The sequence below is a fragment of the Gigantopelta aegis genome, chromosome 8 (assembly GCF_016097555.1).
Source record: "Gigantopelta aegis isolate Gae_Host chromosome 8, Gae_host_genome, whole genome shotgun sequence".
NCBI lineage: Eukaryota > Metazoa > Mollusca > Gastropoda > Neomphalida > Peltospiridae > Gigantopelta > Gigantopelta aegis.
This window is the reverse complement of record NC_054706.1, coordinates 37489543-37514435: the sequence shown is the minus strand read 5'-3', so window position 1 is coordinate 37514435 and position 24893 is coordinate 37489543. Positions and strand designations below refer to the sequence as shown.

The 24893-nt window shown below is 37.1% G+C and overlaps 1 protein-coding gene across 1 annotated transcript; it reads right to left on the bottom strand.

Annotated features, from left to right (window-relative positions):
* Positions 1 to 1404: 1404 nt before the first annotated feature.
* Positions 1405 to 23662, bottom strand: LOC121379185 (collagen alpha-5(IV) chain-like). The gene is made up of 18 exons (XM_041507683.1): positions 23569 to 23662; positions 22215 to 22259; positions 21015 to 21140; positions 20403 to 20447; positions 17507 to 17569; positions 16690 to 16734; positions 16071 to 16103; positions 15443 to 15541; positions 13287 to 13305; positions 12652 to 12701; positions 11385 to 11754; positions 10012 to 10308; positions 8709 to 9158; positions 7693 to 8142; positions 6392 to 6604; positions 5950 to 6096; positions 5067 to 5353; positions 1405 to 3696 (listed from the first exon to the last, which is right to left on the bottom strand). Exons 3-18 carry the CDS (start codon positions 21108 to 21110, stop codon positions 3436 to 3438), a joined length of 2925 nt encoding a protein of 974 aa, XP_041363617.1. The 5' UTR covers positions 21111 to 21140; positions 22215 to 22259; positions 23569 to 23662; the 3' UTR covers positions 1405 to 3435.
* Positions 23663 to 24893: the final 1231 nt, after the last annotated feature.

The window sequence follows — 24893 nt, the reverse complement described above, 5'->3', positions numbered from 1 at the left end:
TTTTGAAACAAATAAGGATCTTTTTAGTAGAAATGAAATATCAAAATTTTGGAGTTCATATAGTGTTAAATCCTTGTGGTAATTTTTTGGATTCGTATATCTCTATAAATATTTCTGTGTGTTTTCATCATGAACCGTACTTTTATCGTGAATTCGTCGGCACCACTATTTTTTCGTTATTCAACTTCATAAAGTGGAAAATATTTATGAATCACCACACACAAACACACTCTCTCTCTCTCTCTCTCTCTCTCTCTCTCTCTCTCTCTATATATATATATATATATATATATATATATATATATATATATATATATATATATATATACTGACACACTTTGAAAACACAATTTGGTTTTTATGTGACACTAAAAACAATATCTATTGCACATCTATGAATGTACTACTTTAACAAGTTCAAGGTTGAATGAGCGATATAACCTGATTGGAAGTGTTCGTGACCGTCCTCGATCAGGCCAACTTCCGGTTACAAACCAGAGACAAGACAGGCAGATAAGGAGACACCATCAATTGTATGTTATGCGACATCTCATTCCAATTGCTATGGGTTGTCGATTTACTGTAATTGGATTTATTTGCGCCCCCCCCCCCCCCCCCCCCCGACGTTCTATCGTGTTTCTGGCTGTTGTTGCAACTGACATGAAGCGGTTACATTGATGGTTTCTCCTTATCTGTTTGTCTTGTTTCTGAGTTGTAACCGGAAGTTGGCCTGGTCGAGGGCAGTCACGAACACTTCAGGTTATCTTGCTCATTCAACCTTGAACTTGTTGAAGGGTGCACTTGAAAATTCCTAGCTACCCTTTGTTGCGAAATTCCACCAATCAGCATTCCTAATGAACGCTAACTCTGATCATTGCTGAGTCATAGCATTGCTTTACACCGATTTATCCAACAGTAAATCAGTGCCTTTTATGCGTCCAACGTATGCGGTTTGCACGTGCAAAGTATTGTGAACATACTGCACAATTTTAGTTTTACACCAGATTTTGAGTTTTCACATTTTGTGATAATTGCATTAAAAGATCCTCGTTATAAACTCGTTGACATACTTTAATACATTATTAGCATGTTATAGATATACATTAGACCTTTTTTTGTGTCACATTAAAACCAATTTGCGTTTCCAAAGTGTGTCAACATATATATATATATATATATATATATATATATATATATATATATATATATATATATATATATATTGCATATGTATCTGATCTTGTCCAGATAGACAAAAAGGGAACTTTTCATATTTTCAGCTCCAACTCGCTGCCCTGTCTATTTTTAATAACTACAAAGGTCACAAGCATAGAATATTTTAAACTTTTATATATACAGGCATATAGTTACAATATGTACAATAATATATAGTTACAAGCTGCAATAGTTACAATAGATACGTTGTTAATTTAAACAATCAGATTAGTATCGTTGATTGTATATATTCATAGTGGTCCCAAGAACGTCTTGTCACAGTATGTATTCCTTGCACAAATACAGGAATGCGGACGACAAATTCACGCCATAATGGTGTGTGTGCTTTGAGTATGCATAATGTAAATATGTTTTATAAATATTATGTTAGATATCCTGCAGAAACGTTTTAAAATTTAACTTTGGTAACAGCATCCAAGGAGGGTGTATGGGGTGCCGAACTATATAGGGCAAATTATAACACGTTTTTTACTCAAATAACTTGTATCTAACCGAAACCAATTATGTGGCAGAGTTCCTCCCTTTTCCCCCTCTATCTCTTTCTCTCTCTTAATTCCATTCATATTAATTTCCATTCCCTTTACATTAATGTTCCCTCTATGTAAAACTATTTTATTGGAACTCTTTGAATATAAAATTCGAAAAACTAGAGCCTACAGACAAGTAAAAACATGTAATACTATGTCTATTTTAGTATATTTCATTGAAAATATATCAATCTTTTATTAGAAACAAAACTGAAACTACATACACTTTATAAAATATTCTACTACAAATTGTTTTATATAAACATGATCGGGGACGGGGTTAAAGTGTACTGAGTGTCTTTAAACAACAGGCACTAACATGGATTATTAAAACATGTTCATCTCAATATTACATGCCTCAACTAAACCAAAAATATCTGTTTATTATATACTCCGACTTTTCAGGTATTTCAAATGAAGGAGGGTGCTCGAGCATCCTCTGAATCCATGCCTCTATGAACTTAAAATTATTGACATATTCTTTGCCAAGATGCACCTGAAGCATCTCACCCAGATCAGGTCGGACCAGCATGGACATGGTCATAGGATTTAACGTGCACATTCAGAACAAGCTGTTGTAGCGCACGCCTGTCATGGGCGCAGGTGTCAGCTCTTACCGGCTCCTCCGCTCAGGAAAGGAACCTTCACCCTGAAATGAACACTTTATATTGCGCGATTTTCTTTTTGATAGGCTCCTAATCCAAGAAGTCCTGCATAGTGAAATGGCACAACTCTTTCGTATTAAAACTGTTCATCAATGGAGAGTCGTGTATAGTTTTTTGACAAGTTTATTAAAATAGTAGTTGTATCTATTTTGCATTAATAAACGATGTTATATGATGGTGACTAGTGGCCACAGCTTTAAATAATAAAAAACCACCCTACAATTCATTATTGGTTTAGATATTGTACAAAATGATAAAATATAACAATATACACTTGGAGTTTATATTATGCAATAATTGTTTTTGTCCAGCCATTATTTAAATAACAGACATATTGGAGGTTTATGTTACCGATATCTAATTATTTGGTGTGGGTCACTTATACTGATTTTTGAGTGCTAATTTTCCGTGCACTAACCATATACTTAAAGGTACATATACAGAATTTAAACTGGATGACAACACTTATTAATTTAGTGAACTTGGTTAGAAAGCTTTTAGTAAAATACAAGTTTCAGTTAACCAAACAAAATGTAACAAAATTAAGGTTCTTTAAAGAAATATGATGGTACACCTTGACCAATTTATTCTAGTGGGTAACGAAAAAGAACGAGGAGCGAGGATGTGGGAACAAAATCTTTTAGGTGATTCATGAGCTTGAATGAATTATAAATGTGTTCCATCATATCAAATATGAGTTAACCAAGATGGTGATTCTAATAGATTACAAATAATTTTCTTCTTGTTTTTGGGTTATTATATTTTTTTCGTGAATTAGTAATGAAATATATTCGCTAAATTCAACTTTAATTCGCATTTAGCGATTTGACAAACGACAGCGTAAACCCTGAATCCTGAGGTAATTGCGATTTTACTGTATGTACATCTACTTAATGTCAGTGATCTAATCTTCTGTTGATTATGGTTTATAATTTCACCAGTGGCTCAAATGGAATTTCCACCGTATACACAAGTTTTTGTTTTCCAATTATTTTCCCATGTTGATGTCATCCACGACCTGCCGGACTAAGCATACACACTTTACACCTGCTGACACGGCGTAAATGGAAGCCAGCCTTTAGAGTTTCTTTGATGGGTTTAATACGAGGGTCGTCTGGAACGGCAGCTAGCCAGAAGCTGAATTTACTGGAAAAGAAAAAGCACTGTCCGCGACTGGTGCACTCTATGAACGGGTGAGGCGCAAAGTGTTCCAGACAGCTACCTGGACTGGCTAATGGCTGTCCTCCTCCCATGGAGCCGTCCACATACTGTAATGACAAATAAGTAGAATCAATTGACAATAGCTTCTGAAGTTTTGCACTTTTAGTACTTTATGACTTTTCCGATATCTAATTCTTACTGGACATGGGAAGTCAACACAGACATGTTGCATATGATAGTTTTACCTGAACAAAAAAACATTCAGGGCCGAATTTACAAAGCCTTTCTATGTCTTACACGCCGCGAATACATATGCTTAAACACCTGACTTAAACTCTTATTTACGTGCTATATCCTTTCAAGGTTCTGGCACGTCCATCCCTAGCCAAATCTCTGGCAAGGCCAGTGGTTGCAGGTCAACCGTTTGGCTTGGGACAATCTTGTAAAGGTACATCTATAAAATGTTTAGAATAATGTATGACATATAAAATGTAATTTCTGTCGGTTGATCGCAGAGAATTAGACAGAAGTTATTTCCCCTTGATTTGGGAGTAGCTCGCATAGATGGCGCTTCGTTATAATTAATGCTGCACGTGCAGTTTGAAGCACGTGTCATTCAGCCTAGGAGACCGACAGGGCAAGTGGTGTTTTTGTTATTGTGTATTATAGTGAAGTATTACTTAAGAGAGACTGTGAAGCAGTATGCGTTATATTGTTACTCGCTTGATGCGCGGTCGGTCTGGGATCGATCCAAGTCGGTGGGCCCATTGGGCTATTTTTCGATCCAGCCAGTGCACCACGACTGGTATATCAAAGGCCGTGGTATGTGTTATCCTGTCTGTGGGATAGTGCATATAAAAGATCCCTTGCTGCTAATTGAAAAGAGTAGCCCATGAAGTGGCAACAGTGGGTTTCGTCTCTATATCTGTGTGGTCCTTAACCATATGTCTGACGCCATATACTAACCGTAAATAAAATGTGTTGAGTGCGTCGTTAAGTAAAACATTTCCTTCCTTGTATTGTTACATAATGTATACACGGTCAGTCGATCCGGCCTAGTGTGTTAACAATAAATGAGTTCATATTTATTGGTGTTTTATTTTTCTATGGGAGGGCTCTGAAGTTAAGAGAACTGAAGGGACATTAACAACACTGCAGTGGCGTAGCCGGGGGGGGGGGGGGGGGGGGGCATCCCAGGAAATGTTTACCTTTTCGCTTATTAATAACATTAAAAAGGTTCCTGTGTCTTATCCCACTACAGAGGTGCCCACCCCACCCCCAATACAAAATCCTGCCTACGCCACTGCAACACTGTGGGTCGAATTTACGAAGCCTGTTTTTATTAACCGCAGGTGTTTAAGCATTGTAAATGTACATAGTTACACGCGTGTAAGTCTAAAACAGGCTTTGTAAATTCGACCCTGTATGTTTAGACTGAAAACATGGCAAGGACGCTGATGTGTACGGCAAGGATTACCATGACGAAGCTGTAGCCCGACCACAGTTCCTCCCATCCTGTGGGGCAGTCCGGGGTGTATGTCGTCTGGCTGTGGACAGCTATCAGCGGGCCGGGCGACTGGCAAACGGAACAGCGGCTAATATACCGCATCATTGTGTTGCCTTCCACGGGCATCATGGGAAGTCTCTCATATGTCGAAAGCCAGTAACTGGTTCCGGTTCGACTAGCATAGTAACACACGTTGTTTATGTTACAAAACATCACTGGTACAGGGTTGAATTTTGTCAAACACGAGCCAGCAAGACCTGGAAAGAAATGAGAGATTAGCAAACAGTCTGTTGATGATATTAGGTATGTGCGTACGGAATTGTGCATGATGAGTTAGACCATGGCGATCCCACCCTTTACCAACTACTTTACATTTGGGTGGGTGGGGGTGTCCCAAGGAGTTTTTGAAATCTTAGATGGTCTTAAAAACACACTGAAACATTTTAAATTAGTGTTTTTATTAATTTAAAATAATTTGGTTTATGAAAAGAGAATACTGGACGTTGTTATATGTAGGAATCACTACAATACTTCTAAAATGGTCACGATGACCTAACAACTATGAATGCACATATTAAGACTTGTCTAGGTTACTCAATGCCACAGCTCTAACAAGTAGAAGTGCACATCTCATGGTTATCAGAAGTTGTTACATATAGCTTCTGCAACACTTCTAAAATGATCACGATAAAATAACTATTGGGACTAAGGGATGTACATCGCAAGGCTCGCGTAGATTGAAATACATATAAAAAAACAAATAACCCTTACAATAAGAATAAGGCAAATCAAATTTAAAACAAAAAAATTATTTGAAAATGGTATTTGTTCTCCACTAATGAAGTGTCATTACCTAAATCTTGCACATGTGCCCTTCCTTCATCCTCTGTGTGTAACAAACTGTACCCTGTCCACAGAGCCACGTGGCCATGCTTGCATTGGCCAATGCGCGTGCTCTGACTGTGGCGGACGTAAATGTAAGCTGACGGTCCTGGTAATCCTAGAAGGAAAAGTCAAATGTGAAAAAGAACAACACTGTTTAGAACTCTCAGTTTTGTTAGAACTGTATTTCAGAGTGTTGTAATTCTTTCTGATTAATTAATTTATAGGGAAAACATTAAAACTGCTATAGCTATGGCATCATTGTTTAGTTACTAATAAAGTAATGTATATCTGTTGTCGGGGTTTTTCTCTCCCCCCCCCCCCCCTTTTCTCCCTTGTTAGTCGTTTTTTAATGATGACATTAGCATAATAGTAAGTTGATTTCATACAGTATTAATGAGTAAAATTCCTACCTGCAAGACCTTGTGGTCCTGGGAATCCAGTACCTTCTTCTCCCTTTCTTCCTTTCTCTCCCGGAATACCAATTCCTCGTTCCCCCCTTTCTCCCCTTTCTCCAGCCCCTCGTGAACCTTTTGGACCGTGCAGGCCTACGTGTCCTCGTGGTCCCTGCTCACCTGGCAGACCACGTGGTCCTGGGTGGCCAATCCCTGTCATTCCTTTGTCCCCTGGAACAGTTTAAAAAGTTAAGTTTGTTTTATTTAACGACGCCACTAGAGCACATTGATTTTTTATCTTATCATCGGCTATTGGACGTCAAACATACGGTCATTCTGACACTGTTTTTTTTAGAGGAAACCCGCTGTCGCCACATAGGCTACTCTTTTACGACAGGCAGCAAGGGATCTTTTATTTGCGCTTCCCACAGGCAGGATAGCACAAACTATGGCCTTTGTTGAACCAGTTATGGATCACTGGTCGGTGCAAGTGGTTTACACCTACCCATTTAGCATTGCGGAGCACTCACTCAGGGTTTGGAGTTGGTATTTGGATTAAAAATCCCATGCCTTGACTGGGATCCGAACCCAGTACCTACCAGCCTGTAGACCGATGGCCTAACCACGACCCCACCGAGGCCGGTGGAACAGTTTAATTACATACACCTGTATAAGAAGTTTATTTACGTTCACCTGCGTAAGATGGACATATTTTGTATATATTAGTGTTATAGAAGAGCGTGTGTCATGGGATACATCAATCACATGAGGTAGGGATGTCAACCAGAAGTTATGTAATGTTTTCAAAGTATGTTGTTATTTTATTTTGATTTTTTTTACCAAAACGGGTCCAAATGAAATAAAAACCTGTGGGAGAAGAAAGTTTACACATACACGCATACACCAACTTTGTATCACCTTGTTTTGTTTATTACCACCTCGGTTGTTTTACGATAGGTATGAACATGTGATAAATGTCAACATCATGCCAGAATGTGGTCCCTTTTTACTGTGTGTTCACAAACTGACTGTTGTAGTTATTGTGGTCTCTTGATAGCATACACTAATACAGATTCGATAAACTATATATTATACAGACTGTTATATTCTGAAGTATGTGTGCACATGCATCCATGTACTTTAATAACTATATGTACATATGAAAGAGAGTAACATTTGATATATTCAAGACATGTTAAACGCCATCGCTGTCTGTAACTGGTTCGTTACATAAAATATATATGTATATATTTGCCATTTAGCATGAACAATATATTCAAAATGACAAGCATGCAAGCTTAACACTGTTTGCAAATTACCTTTCAATCCTTGTATTCCAAAGCCAGTTGGTCCTCGTTCCCCTGGGACCCCAGGCTCACCAGGCAGGCCGGTTCTACCAGGCAGTCCAGGCTCCCCGTGCAACCCAGGATCTCCAGCATTGCCCTTAGGTCCAATTAGACTGGATCCTCTTTCTCCCTTTTGTCCTTTCGTCCCATCCTGTCCAAACCCTTGTTCACCTGGTGGCCCACTTAGTCCAGGCAAGCCGGGGAGTCCTGAAGGTCCTCGGTCACCCTTCGTACCATCACGGCCCGGTACACCAGGTTCTCCAATGACTCCATACGCTCCTGGAGGTCCCGGCTGTCCATCCAGCCCGTCAAGGCCAGGAGGTCCTACTAGTCCTGGTAGACCCGAAACTCCTCGTTCTCCTTTAGGACCTACTGGCCCTCGAGGGCCAATGTCTCCTGGCCAGCCGTCTCTTCCAGGTTCACCTGGGGTAAATACAGTGTGTGCATTAGTTAAATAATTGTGTTGAATGTAATAAATCGTTGTTCATAACATGTGCTTTGCATGAGTGGCTTATGGTTGAAATTAAAGCAAAATGAGCAGAATGGTTGACAATCTAATGCAAGAAGACTAGTTTTCTTTTACTTTAAATGAATAACCTGAACAACAGTTTGAAGTGTGTAATATTATATGCATATATGTGTTAATCTATGAATTTGTGAAATTCAAATTAACGATTAATGCATTAATAATGCCTAAACCGATCTAAACACGCACACATTTATCGTGACCAGTGGGGTGAATACTGGAGGGAACAGACAAATAGAGCCCTTGTAGTTTAATAGTGTAGTTTTTGTCTAGCTAGTGACCATAAAATACGCTAGATTGCACCAAGTTTCACACTGATCTTGTATGCCCTAATTTTTTCACTGCCACTTCATTAACAAGCAATAGTCTACCCCATGGCCTATTCATATCATCCAGCTAAAAATACTAATGTAATTAAAGCAAACCGTACCTGTAACAGAATCTAAGGCTCTACTTCACATACCTTTGACACCAGCCACTAAGACGGCATCACGTCCAGGTTCTCCTGGAAGCCCTCGATGTCCATCTTTCCCAGGATTCCCTCCTTCACCTTTCTGACCTTTAACACCAGGAAATGCTCGAGGTCCTGGTGGACCTCTGAATCCTTCTCCAGGGTCACCTTTGTCTCCTTTTATTCCATTTATAGCTGTTCCAGATTCTCCTTTTTGACCATGCTTTCCAGGAAATCCTTGGAGTCCCGGAACACCATTCTTCCCAGGTGGTCCTGAAATGCCACGGGATCCTCGGGATCCCTTTGGTCCTGGCAGACCATCTCTTCCAGGAAGTCCTGATTCACCAGGAAAACCTTTCTCTCCACGAACTCCTGGTTCGCCTGGTCGACCCGGATCACCCTTGACCCCCGGAGCTCCATATTCACCAGTTAACCCACGCCTACCAGGGTCACCACGGGGACCTAAAATGTATGCACTAGTTTTAAGATTCATGGTAAAGTTAAAAACATGTTAACAAAATGAGAGGTATTACAGATAATATGGTTCATTAGTAGGTTTTACATTCAGGATGTATTGTTTGTTATATATAAGCTTCAAATGAGTTCATCTTATATCAGTGTTCAATAAATGTTTGAGAAAGTCACTAGCCCTCATATAAACTTTCACTAGTGCCCTGTGTATTATAGTAATACAGTTTGTAATTTCCACTAGTCCAGACCCAACGTTCACTAGCTGGGACTGAGGGCTAGTGGATTTGTCGAACCCTGCTTATATTTAAAATACTAGTATGATAGACATTTAGAGATAATTTCCCGATATGATGCATCACTGACTAAACTGATGTCTGATGTTATATCCTATTTTAATTTTGTACATACTTTTTCATCTTTTGGTGATAATCTACATAAGTTTCATCGTTTAGATAAAAACAATGGCTTTGACACATTAGCTATGTTTATAGTGGATGCTAGTTGAGCCAAAATATGTTCATCTCTGCTATCACGGTTTTGACAGTGATTCATCAGTACATGCTATTACAGCTGTCTGTAAATATTATATATCCACAGTGTTCTGTCTTGCATTTATCAAACCTGTCTTCAAAATGGCAGTCATCCTGCAGACAGATAAGGAACTATGCATTTCATAATGAATGTAATTCATGGTAGCAGTCACGACCTTGCCAAAACGTATCTTTGAGTTATGCAGAGATATGATTTTTTATTAACGTAATGATATGTCTTTCAGATTTACTAAGTTTCTACATATAGACATCGTTGGGTTTTGCATTTTCAGTTTACAAGATGTGAAGATTACCTTTTGGTCCTGGCAGACCTCGTCCAGGAGGCCCTGGTTTTCCAGGCAGTCCATCCTCTCCATTAAGTCCAGGAAGTCCATTCTGTCCAGGGAATCCTCTCGGCCCTGGCTCTCCAGGGATACCAGACTCACCAGGATAACCTACACCAGGAAGTCCAGGAGGCCCGGGAGGACCAGGAGGACCAAGCACAGTGCCTGACTCTGATATAGAAATGCCTGGTTCGCCTGGTTCACCCTTCGGTCCTCTGTAACCCAGTAAGCCTTGTGGTCCTGTTTTTCCGTGGCGACCCCTTTTACCTGAAAGAATAAATGTGGTTTAGATAACTTTCGGGAGACACTGGGCATAGAGATTTTAAGACAAGTAAAGCTTAGCATTGCTTTAACTGTTTATTATCTTCTGAATAATGTGTACACCGTCCATACAAATACAAATATTAAAAAAGAATAAATATTAAAATTTTAAAATTGCTTTGCTGATGAAATTCCTGTATTAAAATGGTTTATTATTTTTATTTGCTGTTATAACATTAAATATTAAATCCCTGAATAACTTCTGATTTTGTTGAACTAATGTCCAACTAAATAAAAGTATATTTTTGACAAATTTTCTCTCAGTTTTAATAAACGGACATATCGTGAAGCTAAACATTATAATGACTTGTGAACTTGACATCAGATTTGTTATACAAGTGCACAAAACAAACTTATTATGTTATTGATGGATTTGTAAAAGTTTATGTTTGATACATAATTTAGTTTTTTATTAAATAATGCATGGTACAAAACGTAATGTATAAAAATGCAATAACCTTGAGTTACTGTCCATATTGAAAACGATGGTCTTTTGTCCCATCGTCTTCATCTACCACAATCCATTATGCTCTTTTTCATATTCAAATGTACCTTCTTAAGTCTTCGAGAGTTATTTTTCACACATTTCAAGATAACATTTTAAAGTTCTTCTACAGTAAACTTGTCTGCTCGGACAGAAAGTCCCATATCAAAAAAGTCCATATGCTTGTAGTCCTTGGACTTAAAAATACCTCGAAATATTGAGAGAGAAGAGAGAAGAAGTCTTTCTAAGAAGTAAAAAAGAAAATTTGAACTTGAAAAAAGACTAATGGCCTGTGGTAGCTGAATATAATAGACCAATCAACCATTGCTTTGGTAATTCCAGTAGACGTTGAGTAGCTTTTTAAAGTGAATGTTCTTTGTAACATACGTCTTCCGTAATCAACTTCATAAAGTGGGACATTTACATGATTTTATCAGTAGATGAACAAATCATGGAAAACTATTACATTGATTATGTGGATATTATATTTTACTAGTATATTCTACACCTGTATTTATTGTTTGATATATGTTAATACCTGAAGGTCCTATAGGCCCATGATCACCCTTCTGTCCCTTATCTCCCTTTACTGACAGCCCAGGGAGTCCTCGTAAACCGGGCAATGCTCGTCCTGGAGTTCCATCTCGTCCTCGTTCGCCTGTCTTCCCTACTGGTCCAGGTAGGCCTGGAGGACCCACTATAGCAAAACCAGGTTCTCCCTTGGGGCCGGGTTGGCCACGTCTTCCGTCACGTCCTGGGTAACCCCGGGGTCCCGGGGGTCCTCTGTGCCCTGTGACATTGCGATGCAAGGCAAGACCAGGCTGGCCGGGTCGCCCAGGAATACCGTCCTTCCCAGGTGATCCATCTCGGCCATCTCTGCCTGGGTATCCGCGAGGTCCAGGTAACCCCTAAATATGGCATCAAACTGATACAGAACTATTTATACAGTCAGCAAAACGTTTTATAGAACACAGAATATCCACTTATGACCATCTCTACCTGGGTGTCCGCGAGGTCCAGGTAACCCCTAAATATAGCATTAAACTGATACAGAAATATTTATACAGTCAGTAAAACAATTATCACAGTATTATAGAACATAGAATATCACACTTAGACCATCTTTAGCTGGGTATCCGCGAAGTCCAGGTAGCCTTTAAATATAGCATCAGACTAATACAGAAATACTTATACAGTCAATAAAACGTTTATCACAGTATGATAGAATATAGAATATCACACTTATGGGTTAGTAAGTTGAGAAGTTGAGACAGGTAGGCGATGGTGTGGACAGCTCAGAAAACAGAGTTGGAGGAAACTGACGGAAAGGGTCGAAACAGATTCCATTAAACACTCTAATTGAAACCAGCTCTACTGGTCTACCACAGGTAATAGTTATAGGACAGTGGGGCTGATTTTAATCAGATTGTTTCATCATAATGCTTCCTATAAAAATGTATTTATTATTAATTTAAATAATGCACCTGCTGAAAATGAGAAGGCCACTCATTTCAGGTATTTCAAGAGTCATTACAGTACATATAATCCTACAAGTTTGTTGACTCTGATATTAAAACCAAGTGTGTCACTGGGACGGTTCACGTGTACACAGGTTTCAAATCAATACTTGTATTACTGCATACAGAGTCGATGAGTTCATTCTCACCATTCCGAAAGGTATTAGTTTTGTATCAAGAAATATAAATGATCAGTTAAAAAGCAAAACATATTTAAGTGGAATATTTCAGTGTCAAAGATTATATTTGATTTTGCCTGACTTCATACAAGATAAACAGTTTACCTACTCTCAAGCCTTTCTTGCCTGGATGGCCGATGCCTGGGTAACCGTACGGTCCTACAGATAAGAAAAGATATGCACTATCGAGAAAAGAAAATCAGAAAATACCTGTTTTATGTTTACACAAACGTACACGTACATATTTAAACACAAACGCACAAAAACCATTCGCACACACACACACACACACACACACACACAAACACACACAAACACGTACACACACAGATACGCACAAACACACACAGAGAGAGAGAGAGAGAGAGAGAGAGAGAGAGAGAGAGAGAGAGAGAGAGAGAGAGAGAGAGAGCAAATATTAAATACATAAATACATGAGTGGAGCAGAGGGACGTTGATGCTTCAGAAGATAAAAAAAAACTGGGTTTTTTTACAAGTGCAATGTCCACTAGCTGTGAAACACCCTATATTCTTGTCCTCTTGTTCTTTTTTCATTATTTTGTTTTTAACCTTCCCCCTCCCCACCCCCACGTAGTAATACATGTATTTCAATCTATACGGCCCTGGGGTGAGAATAACACTAAAAAAAAAACTTTCTTCTTATTTTTACAAAACATTATTGAAAATTATTATAAAAGCTATAAGCCACAGAACAGAAAGTAAAATAATATCATATTCGTATACCTCTCAATCCATGTTCACCCTGTAAAATAAAACCACAAAGCATAATGAGACACATGCCAAAGTGTACTAGCATAATGAATATGAGTGTTATTTAACGTACATTTTAAATCTAAACAGCCAACTGAGGGTTGATCTCTCTCATAAATAAGTAAAGTACATGTACATGTATATGTATATGAAAATTATAAAATATATGCCCACATGGATAACAATGTTAAGAATGCTTCAATTATTCTTACATCAGATCTCGTCGTTTCAAGCTGATTAAGGTTTAAAGGAACAATTTTGAGCGTATTTTAAAAAATATTTAAGCATTTACAACAGATATTTAATCATTCATAATACATATTTAAGCATTTACAATAGATATTTAAGTATTTGTAATAGATCATCCAGCTGATGTTTGTGTATATGTGTGAGTATATACTTATGTGTACGTTTGTATGAATGTATGTGTACATGTATGTGTGTGTGTATATATGTATGTGAATGTACACGTTTGCATGAATGTGTGTACATGTTTGTGTGTGTATGTGTGTGTCTGTGTGAGTGTACACGTGTGTGTACGTTTGTATGAATGTGTGTGTACATGTATGTGAGTATACACGTGTGTGTACTTAAGAATGAATTAACGCACTGGCTCAGGAATTTGTTTAAAACTAAAATATTTTTAATTTATAATTTTGCCCCAGAGATTCGAAATTGATTTTAAATTGACCGTTGTGATATACAAAATATAAACTGTTTTTCGGTCAGTCTTGTTTTAAATTTATTTGGCTAGTACTATGTTTTGTTTATCAGCCGGATACGATGTATTTGGGTTTTTTTAAATTGTTAGGAAAGGGATAACAACAAACCAACCGCTGAAAAATGGACTGGTTTAGAGGCTTAGACGCAGGCTTAGGCGACGGGTAGTCGTGTGGAGATTTTTTCTGTATGCAATAACCGGACGTGCTGTAATAGGGTTTTTCATAACAGTTTGCAGATTTAAAAACTCCTCCTTCATAAGTTTACCAATATCAACGCTATGTCGACTGTAAATTATTGGAAAAATTATTTTATCTCTTTTTACGGCTTTACCAGATTCAGCGTTGATTCCAAATGGCTGTTTTGTCTGTAATGTACGAATCCAGAAGGCCTCTCGTTCAAGTCTCAAGAGGTCTGTTTCGTCTTTTGAACCAAGTATCAGGGGTTGTTCATTTGGAATTATTTCTAACGAATGGTCAGGTAGATTGAAGTGATTGACGACAGGGGTGTCAACTTCATGCCGAATATCATACTTGTGACAAACAGCTCCAATTCTCAGTTGGTTTTGCGTTTGTCCTACATAAATCACAGTTCATGTCTGTCCGAATTTGATATTCAATTTTGGTCTGTTGACTTTTGAAAGTCGACTGTGTTTTAAGTAAGTTGTGAAGTCTACACCTGGTTTTTGCACAAGTAGTAGAGGAGCCAGTGCTTATTTGAGGTGATTGTTTATGCTCAAGTTTGTATGGTTTATAGTCTTCAGTTGCCCTAAAGGGATTTTCTAATTCTCGAACAGTTTCAGATTTAATTTTTCTTAAAAACCGTTTTGAATATCCCCTAAGTTTTAAAGCATTAAATAAAAGTGAACAAGCTTCATTGAAATTCTGTTTGTTACTCGAATTTCTGTGTGTACACGTTTGTATGAATGTGTACGTACATATATGTGTGTGAGTGTACACGTGTGTACGTTTTTATGAATGTGTGTGTACATGTATGTGCGTGTATGTGAGTGTACACGTGTGTACGTTTTTATGAATGTATGTGTATATGTATGTATGTGAGTGTGCACGCGTGTGTACGTTTGTATGAATGTAAATCTGTACGTTTATATGAATGTGAGTGTTCACGCGCGTGTACGTTTGTATTAATGTGTGTCTACATGTATGTGCGTGTATGTCAGTGAACACGTGTTTGTACGTTTGTTTGTATGAATGTGTGTGTACATATATGTGTGTATGTGAGTGTACACGGGTGTGTACGTTTGTATGAATATGTGTGTGTAGTACACTATGTACATGTATGTGTGTATAGACACAAAGATAGTTATTATTTTAAATCATGTGTAATCACTACTAATAAATAACATATGAAAATATTATTGTTCATTCGTCCAGTGAATTAGTTCTTACTTTTTCACCTTTAATGCCGTGGTTGATCAGCTGCAGGAGACTGGCTGGCGCACTGTCCAGTGAAAACCGACCTGGTGGCCCAGGCGGACCCCGGGGACCCTGAATTAGAAACGATAACAGCGTTATTACAAAACCGATAACTGTTATAGCTCAGTTGTTTGCTTCCAAGTTATAACTAAGCACTGGAATATATAGACTGTTATTGGTTACATTATTTCCACTTGCCACAAGTTTTAGGAAAATAAAAAATAAAGATTCAATTTCATGACTGCTAACTGGTAATGAGTTTATTATTCCATTTATTACCACAGCTATAGATAGCTAAACCTTCAGTTTCTCAAAAACTTCGATCTCTCAAACTAATGCGCCGGTCCTGGTCGAATTCATATATAGGCATATCTACATTAAATATGTGTACAAATATATCGGCTAGTGATAATTATTGGTTAATGTATCTTTTACTAGCCGCGTCGATGTGTGAAACGAAGTCATCCAATTTTTTGGCAGTTTCAGTTTTGAGTGAATGTATGAAATTAGAAAGAATAAAACTAAATACAAATGTACATATTTTCTCACTTTCAGATATAGCCAATCGGTTTAGCAGTCTGAAAATTTTATATTTACTCACCCGGATGTTTAAACCAGGAGGTCCCATTTGCCCCTAGAAATAAATGTCATAAGATTAAAATACATTTAAACAAAAAACAAAAAAACAAAAAATTTAACAAAAATTAAACAAGTATATTCAGTTTATATATTTACAGACCATATTGAACATAACTATATTTTACGTATTACGACACTAGTCACACATTATAAGGGACTGTATCTCCACGGTAACCGAGGCACTAGATAGAGATCGGTGGAATCAACCACTATTTTACCAAATATCTATTTGGACATCGTGCAGAGATACGTTTTTGACTACAGATAACTGTTTTGTCATTCAGATTAGTTCATAGCTCTGACTCGGTTTTAAATTATATATTTATTATTATTATTATTATTATAACAAATATTTTCATAATTGATGAGTATTCAGTCAATGGCAGCTACATCCCTGAATTCGGTAAAATTACATTTAATTATAATGTGGCTACAGCGACACAGCGTTCAAACTTAATACCAGTTGTATTTGCTGTATTAAAGGTACAATTTCACTAGGACACACACACACACACACGCATGCACACATTGTTCTTCCTATTCCACTGGCGACAGAATTCGAGCGAGTTTTTATTACTTACTCGAGGCCCTGGTAGACCTGGTAAGCCAGCTTCCCCAGCGCTGCCCTGAAAATACACCAATAAAATGAACAAGGTACAACACATCAAACATAGCACATCATTACTTGTGTGATAAACATGAAATTTTAATTGATGAATTATTTAATTAATTAACTTCATAGTTCTGTATTATATTTCCACCCAGATATCTATGTTAATTAGTTTTCACTGGCGTAGCCAGGGGGAGCTGCAATTGTAGGTGATGGCTCCCCACCACCTTTTAAATTTACCTGTAGCACGTGTAAAAAACCGAACAAAAACAGTGTGAGTACCCTCCCAGTATGGGTCCCCCCACCCAATATAAAATTCTGGCTACGCCAATGTGAGTTTCAAAAAAAAAAAAAATGCTATTTCAAAGTTAGCATGTGCAGTTAATGAAGAAGTGGTAACGATAACTCATTTGAAATAAATAACAATATAACGATAACTCATTTGAAATAAATAACAATATAACGATAACTCATTTGAAATAATTAACAATATAACGATAACTCATTTGAAATAATTAACAATATAACGATAACTCATTTGAAATAAATAACAATATAACGATAACACATTTGAAATAAATAACAATATAACGATAACTCATTTGAAATAATTAACAATATAACGATAACTCATTTGAAATAAATAACAATATTACGATAACTCATTTGAAATAATTAACAATATAACGATAACTCATTTGAAATAAATAACAATATAACGATAACACATTTGAAATAAATAACAATATAACGATAACTCATAACACAAGTAACATTGGTGTACTTACATTGAGTCCATCACATCCTGGGAGTCCCCTTTGCCCTGATGGTCCGGGAGAGCCCGCTGAGCCCTGCAAAGATACGTTTAAACGCTACAACCAACGGATTATTGTCAGAACACACTCATTAAAGTTTGTTTTTGTTTAACGACACCACTAAAGCACATTAATTTATTAATCCTCGGCTATTGGATGTAAAACATTTGGTAATTTAGACATATAGTCTTAGAGAGGAAACCCGCTACATTTTTCCATTAGTAGCAAGATATCTTTTATATGCACCATCCCACAAACAGGATAGCACATACCACGGTCTTGATATACCAGCCGTGGTGCACTGGCTGGAATGAGAAATAGCCCAATGGGGATCGATCCTAAACCGACTGCGCATCAAGTAGTAACACACTCAGCATACCAGCCGTTCAGGAAATCCAATACAGACCAGTGGGGGGGTTTTAACTGCATTCTTGGGTATTTTGAAGCAGAAATATATAAATTTCGATGACAGCGTTTCGCGATATTATATTTTGAGCTTGATTAACGATATCATGCAGTATGGTAATTTTTTTTTTTTTTTTTTTTTTTTTTTTGGTTTGGTTTTTGGGGTTTTTTATTTTGTTTTAACATTAAAACTCATATGAGGCCATATATTGGGTAGGCCGAAGCCTGATCGGTCTTAACTCTTTCTACGGCTTTCTAATCTTATACCAACACAAAATATCGCTTTAAATATATATAACGTCACATTCAGAGTTGTGTTTTGGTATGATTATGCACCATTAAGTTGCACAATTACATAATGCAAAATCTGACATTTTTATACACATATTTGCCATTAAAGTGTAACGTTGAAATCACTCCGCCCTCTACAATGATGTAACGCATGTCAACGGCCTCCTTTTAAAAAAAATTAATTTGATTTAATGTGGGGTGTTTTATTGCCCGAAGTGGGTTATAGTTTGTTTTGTTTAACGACGTCACTAGAGCACATTGATATGTCGACTACTGCATATCAAACATTTGGTAAATTTTGACGTATAGTCTTAGAGGAAAAATCCGCTACATTTTACCAACATGGGCTATTTTATATTCACTTTACCAAAGACAGGATAGCACATACCATGGCCTTTGATATAGCAGACGTTGCCGAGGTGGGTTAAATATTTGCTACTAAATATATATGTTGCTAACTTTTTTATTTCAATTTTATTTTCGTGCTTATATCCAACTAAGGTTGAAACACGCTGTCCTGGGCACACACCTCAGCTATCTGGGCTGTTTGTCCAGAACAGTGGGTTAGTTGTTAGTGAGAGAGAAGAGACTGTAGTAGTCTTACACCTACCCATTGAGTCGTTAAAACTCGCTTTGAGTGGGAGCCGATACCGGGCTGCGAACCCTGTACCTACCAGCCTTATGTCCGATGGCTTAACCACGACACCACCGAGGTCGTTTGTAGCTAACAGAGATGGATGAAACACGATGGTGGTGGGTATCTCAAACATCTGTGTAATTTTATGTTACCGAATCTCGAAACTCGGGATGTAAGAGAAAATTATTACTTAAAATATACAATATGCTTTATCACAACCATTTTCACAAACAACGTATGCCTTCCATCTTAAATGGACAGACACTAGTTTCAACCCGTGAAAATTAACACTAAGTTTAATTAATCTACAAACCTGTAACACATTTGGATAAAGTTACAATTGAGAGAAACATGTGTCTGTGACTTTGAAATGGTGAAATACCTTCTATAAATAGACTAAAACTCGACTCCATAACTTTTCAGACGCACGTGCGGGTTTTTTTTAAATATGAGAAATGCATTTTGTGATATTAAAAACATCAGGATGACCAAAAACACTTCGAATGTACGGAAATTGATAATCTAAACCATAAAATCTAAGTAATGTATGATTTCAGTTATCAAAAACGGCTATAATGGTTAAAAATATGCCTTAGTGTTTAAAAACTAGGGTATGTCTCTTTAAAGCATTGTGCAACTATTCGATGTTTTTAAAACAAAGTACCAACTGTGTCAACATTAGGACAACAAATATTGAAGTAGTTACCGCAAAAAAGAAGAAGAAGTGTTTGGTTTAAATTTACATGAAATAAAATTAAGTTTATATCAGTGCAAGTGAGTTAGCACTGTTTCTCAATGTCTAGCATTGCTTCCAGTCTGTCAGAAGCAGAAATAGTTTCCATTTCATAAAATTAATTTTGAGCCTTGATGTTACACGCCGCAAAGGTTATGTTTCAAATCAATTAATCCATTAATTTGTAGTTAATTGTCATAAGTAGATGTAAAAAATAGAGAAATATGGCATTTGAAACTACGATGATTGACCGTTAATAATTACAGTATTATTTTACAACGCAGTATGTAGATCGTAAAAATTCTTAAATGAAGAAGAGAATTAAAAAGTTCTTACACACCCGTTGATGAGAACATCCTGCGTTATTTTTTATAACACGTGGTTGTTTACACATGTACGTGTGTTAACAATTTCAAGACATATGACTGGCTGCTCCTAGGTGATGACCAGGTCACCAGTGCCATGCAGCCAATGAAAAACAACATGGTGGAAATCGATTACACTGTGACGTATAGTTAACCTGACAATCATGCGTCTGTGACGCGTAAGATAGCTGCAAGTGCAACGGCTGTAAATAACTTTTAGTCGAAATAAAATGTTAAAATTTGCTTAAAACCTGTTTTTTGATGATATGTAAGAAATAGAATAATACATGTGTGTCCGTTAGATACCATTTATCACACAACACGTTGTTTAAAAACATATCCAACTCGCTTTCGCTCGTTAGATACATTTTAAAACAACTCGTTGTGAGATAAATGGTATCTAACGGCCACTCATGTATTATTCTCTATTTAACTTACTGGCCTTCCATCTCTTCCCGGCATTCCTGGCAATCCTACTGGACCCTTTAAATATATACATATCAATGTCAATCATTTGTAAAAAAATCCGTGACATGAAATTAATGCAAACGTTTACATAGTATTCCACTTTGAGTTGTTTGGGTTTTAGATATATAATTAATATTATTCGTACATGTTACCGGTCAGTAAAAATGTGCTTATCTGACCTTTGAACTCATTCCATGGCCTTGATAAGGCGACAGCCCACTTACGTTTTTAGCAGTAAGCCCTTAAATGTTTACGAATGGCTGTCGTGCATTAACAAAAAATACGTACATAGGTAATTTAAATTGTTTTATTTACACCCATTATGAAATAAATCATAGATTTTTATCCCGCCCGCCGCGAGCTGTACCATGTTATTTTGGTTTTTTGCTCAATATGCGATATTTTCAATGTCCTGAAAAAAACATGCAATTTCATCTCCGCCCCATTATAAAAAAAAATGGAATAAAAATATTGTCATTTAAATTATAATGGCCATAAATTGACTAAAGTAGATGTAACATTGAGTTAGAAGATAATAGGTGTATTGGTCGAGCTTCACTTACCCTGAATCCTCGAACTTACCCTGAACCCTCGTGCTCCCTGGATACCATCATAGCCGGCTTCTCCCTTCCCTCCTTTAGGACCCATGATCCCTTCCTCACCCTGCGATCCAGGCATACCCTGGGGGCCTCTGGGACCAGGGGGACCCTGCATAGTTAGGAACAATGTTTAAAAAAATTAATAAACAAAAGAAAGAAGTGTTTTATTTAACGACGCACTCAACACATTTTATTTACGGTTATATGGCGTCAGACATATGGTTAAGGACCACACAGATTTTGAGAGGAAACCCGCTGTCGCCACTACATGGGCTACTCTTCCGATTGGCAGCAAGGGATCTTTTATTTGCGCTTCCCACAGGCAGGATAGCACAAACCATGGCCTTTGTTGAACCAGTTATGGATCACTGGTCGGTGCAAGTGGTTTACACCTACCCATTGAGCCTTGCGGAGCACTCACTCAGGGTTTGGAGTCGGTATCTGGATTAAAAATCCCATACCTCGACTGGGATCCGAACCCAGTACCTACCAGCCTGTAGACCGATGGCCTGCCACGACGCCACCGAGGCCGGTTTAATAAACGAATTCTATCTGTAAGTTGCTTGCAAAAACAAGATATACATTTTTGTTTTAAAGTTAAATTTTGTTTTGTTTAACGACACTGTTAAAGCACATTGATTTATTAATAATCGGCTATTGGATGTCAAACATTTGGTAATTCTGACATATAATCTTAGAGAGGAAACCCGCTACATTTTCCCATTATTATAGTTAATTTTCTTGGAGAAAAAAAAAGACTTTCAATCTGAGGAAGAACAGGTCTTCTAGATTATGGTAGCCCCACTCCCATGGCTAGTGATATTCAATGTAGGGCTAGTAAATAACTACCATTGTCATGCCCGATAGCTAGTGAAAAAAGTTGTCAAATGCTGCATTTAAGTATATTTTGTAAATATGAATATGCTGCCCCCACCCTCGCTCTCAATATTGGTGTTTTAAATATATTTAGTTAACATATCCAATTATTACTATTAGTAAAATTGTATCAAGTAAAGTAGGGCTAGTGAATTTTTAATCATGGATAGTAAATGTTTTAAATCACTGATCCCATGGCTAGTGGATTTTGTAAACATTCTAGAAACCCTGGAGAGAAGTAGCTTTACTTACTGATTAGTGTCGGAATGTACTTAACTCATATTTACTCAACTTGGCTATCTCTTACCGTTAAACCAGCTGCACCGACGACCCCTGGTGGCCCCTTGCATCCCTACAAAAGAGGCATCAATACATCAACTATTATTAACATAGGTATTTACATGTATGTGAAGATAATTCAGAACAAGGTAATGTAGCAAAACTAAAATAGTAAGACAATGCAAACGTGTGTGGGGGACAGTGTATTTATAAAGATATTCGTATCACCAAGTTGGTCGTTCCGAAGATGATTCACAACTGGAATATGACTCCGCGACAATATTGATCTGTCCTTTATGTGAGAAAAGTGCGTATAAAAGTTTTCTATCTGAAAGGAGGTTTCTTCTCTAGGCCCCATGTTAACTGACGTCCAATAATTAAACAATATGCTGTGTTGTTTCAAGCATGGTTTTCAGAAAAGTAGGTTTTTCTGTTTTAAAAAATGAAGGCTAGACACTTAATTCAGAGTTAGCGCCACCCGGGGCTATGGTTTTTAACAACAACAAAAACACCCCAAAATCCATCCAACCACAGACACATTTTAACGTTTATAAGCGATGTTTTTCTAATTATATAAATTTAAAACACTCCTATTACATGTATCCCGGATAAAAAACAACAACAACAAAAAACGAGAAAAACGTACCCCCCCCCCCCCCCAAAAAAAAAAAAAAAAAAAAAAAAAAAAAAAAAAACAACAACAACAACAACAAAACAAAAACAAAAACGAACAAACAAACTCCACCTAACAACAACAACAACTTGCAAACTACATCAAAAATAATACGAAATAATGAGACTGTTCTTATTTCCACAAATATTGAACATAACAATAAAATGGATGAAATACAGTTGGGATCTACCTGACATTAGCTATCGAGCTATGTGGCTGCAGTATTTGGGAAACCACAAACATCAATAAATACTACAATTAGGCTAACTACAGGACAGTAAAGGGACAGACCCCAGTTTTTAAACACTCAGGCATATTTTTCACATAGACTAGTTTCAACCCGTAAAAATGGATACTAATTTTGGTTAATTTACAAACCTGTAACACATTTGGATACAACAGAGTGAAACAAGAGTCTGTGACGTTGGGGTACACTTAAGAATATACTAAAACGCGACTCCATAACCGTTACTTCTCAGAGGCACGTGCGTTTTTAAAAATATGAAAAATGCATTTTGTGGTATTAGAAACACCAGGATGACCAGAAACACTTCGATTGTATGGAAATGGATAATCTAAGCAATAAACTATAAGTAATGTTTGATTTCAGTGATCATAAACGGCTCTAATAGTGAGAAATATGCCTTAGTGTTTAAAAACTAGGGTATGTCCCTTTAAAGTCATTTCATTATGACAAGCTTTGACCTACCCGTTCTCCTTTCAGTCCTTCTGTTCCTGGAAATCCTACATCACCCTTGCTTCCTTTTGGACCCGCTCCTCCTTCCACCCCCGGGAATCCCTGTCTGCCATTTTCACCGGGTTCTCCTTTGTGACCCCGTTTTCCCTGGAAATAAATTATCTGTTAAAGGGACATTCCCGAGTTTGCTACAATTTTTAAGATGTTATCGACTACCAAAGACTTTTTTTACGATTGTAATTAAATATCAAATATATTTTTTGGCATTAAATATTAATGTTTCTGATCGTTCTAATATTTGTACTAGTTTAAATTTCATTTTATTTCCTAAAATATAATTTTTTCGAACGTATGAAATTATTTGAAGACAAAATCCAGTTTGAGCTTCTTACAAATATTACGACAATCAGAAACACATTACATATATAGACACTGATATTCTAAACAAGAAAATATATTGAATATGTACGTTTAATCGTAGAACTATTTTATTAGTCGAAACATCTTACAATGCAGCAAACTCAGGAATGTCCCTTTAAATGACTTACATACTTATAGAATACAAACCATTCATTCATCTGCCAGAACATTTCAAAACATTATTATTGGAATTTACTGTTAGTTGGTGTTGTAGATGATAAGCTACATTGAACAAAGTTAATACTTAACGCAAAATAAGGCGAGAAATGTACTCTGTGGATAAATAATTATTGATTGTACTAATTAGGCTAAGTCTTCAATTTGTATGACTCGTTTTTGTACGAGAGACCCAAAACACACCGAAGCTGGGTGGGTTCAGGGCCCATATTTTCGAAGCTATCTTAGCGCTACGAAATAGTAATACCATCGTAAGATATGACATCACTATGGCGTGTACTATCCCTATCCCTAGTGTGAATTTTGGGAGTATAGCAAAAACATCATCATTTTGACGTCTGAGTCTGTAACTGTTACCTGTTATCGATATAATATATTAACCGCGCTCATATCTTTAGACATATTTTCCTCTGTAAATATCGATAATAATGATAAGAATTCCACATTAATTCATATATACTTTTTCTGTTGTTAATTAAGAAAAAAATATAACGAAATGTTCGAGCAGCGGCAACTTGGAAGTGTGTAAACCAGCTCATGTGTTATAAATATCGTCTGTTGCCAGAACTGTCGTAGTTCGCGCCAGCACAGAAATTGTGTGTTTTGTTATATTCCATTTAGTGTGTTTATTTTTTCGAATGGGACTATAGTACATACTCGCCCGACCCAGACCCAAGTTTGGTGTGTTTTTGGCCTAATTGAAGAAAAATATTTTCGCCGGCAGTGTATGAATGAAACAA

Excerpts from the sequence above, each read along its gene's own strand:
- LOC121379185 (XM_041507683.1), bottom strand. The coding sequence starts at position 21,110 with ATGCCTGGATCGCAGGGTGAGGAAGGGATCATGGGTCCTAAAGGAGGG. Across the intron at positions 6,605-7,692 it reads TGGAATACAAGGATTGAAAG|GGGACAAAGGAATGACAGGG; the intron begins GTAATTTGCAAA and ends AAACTGTTCCAG. Across the intron at positions 3,697-5,066 it reads CGGGCTACAGCTTCGTCATG|TATGTGGACGGCTCCATGGG; the intron begins GTAATCCTTGCC and ends TTGTCATTACAG.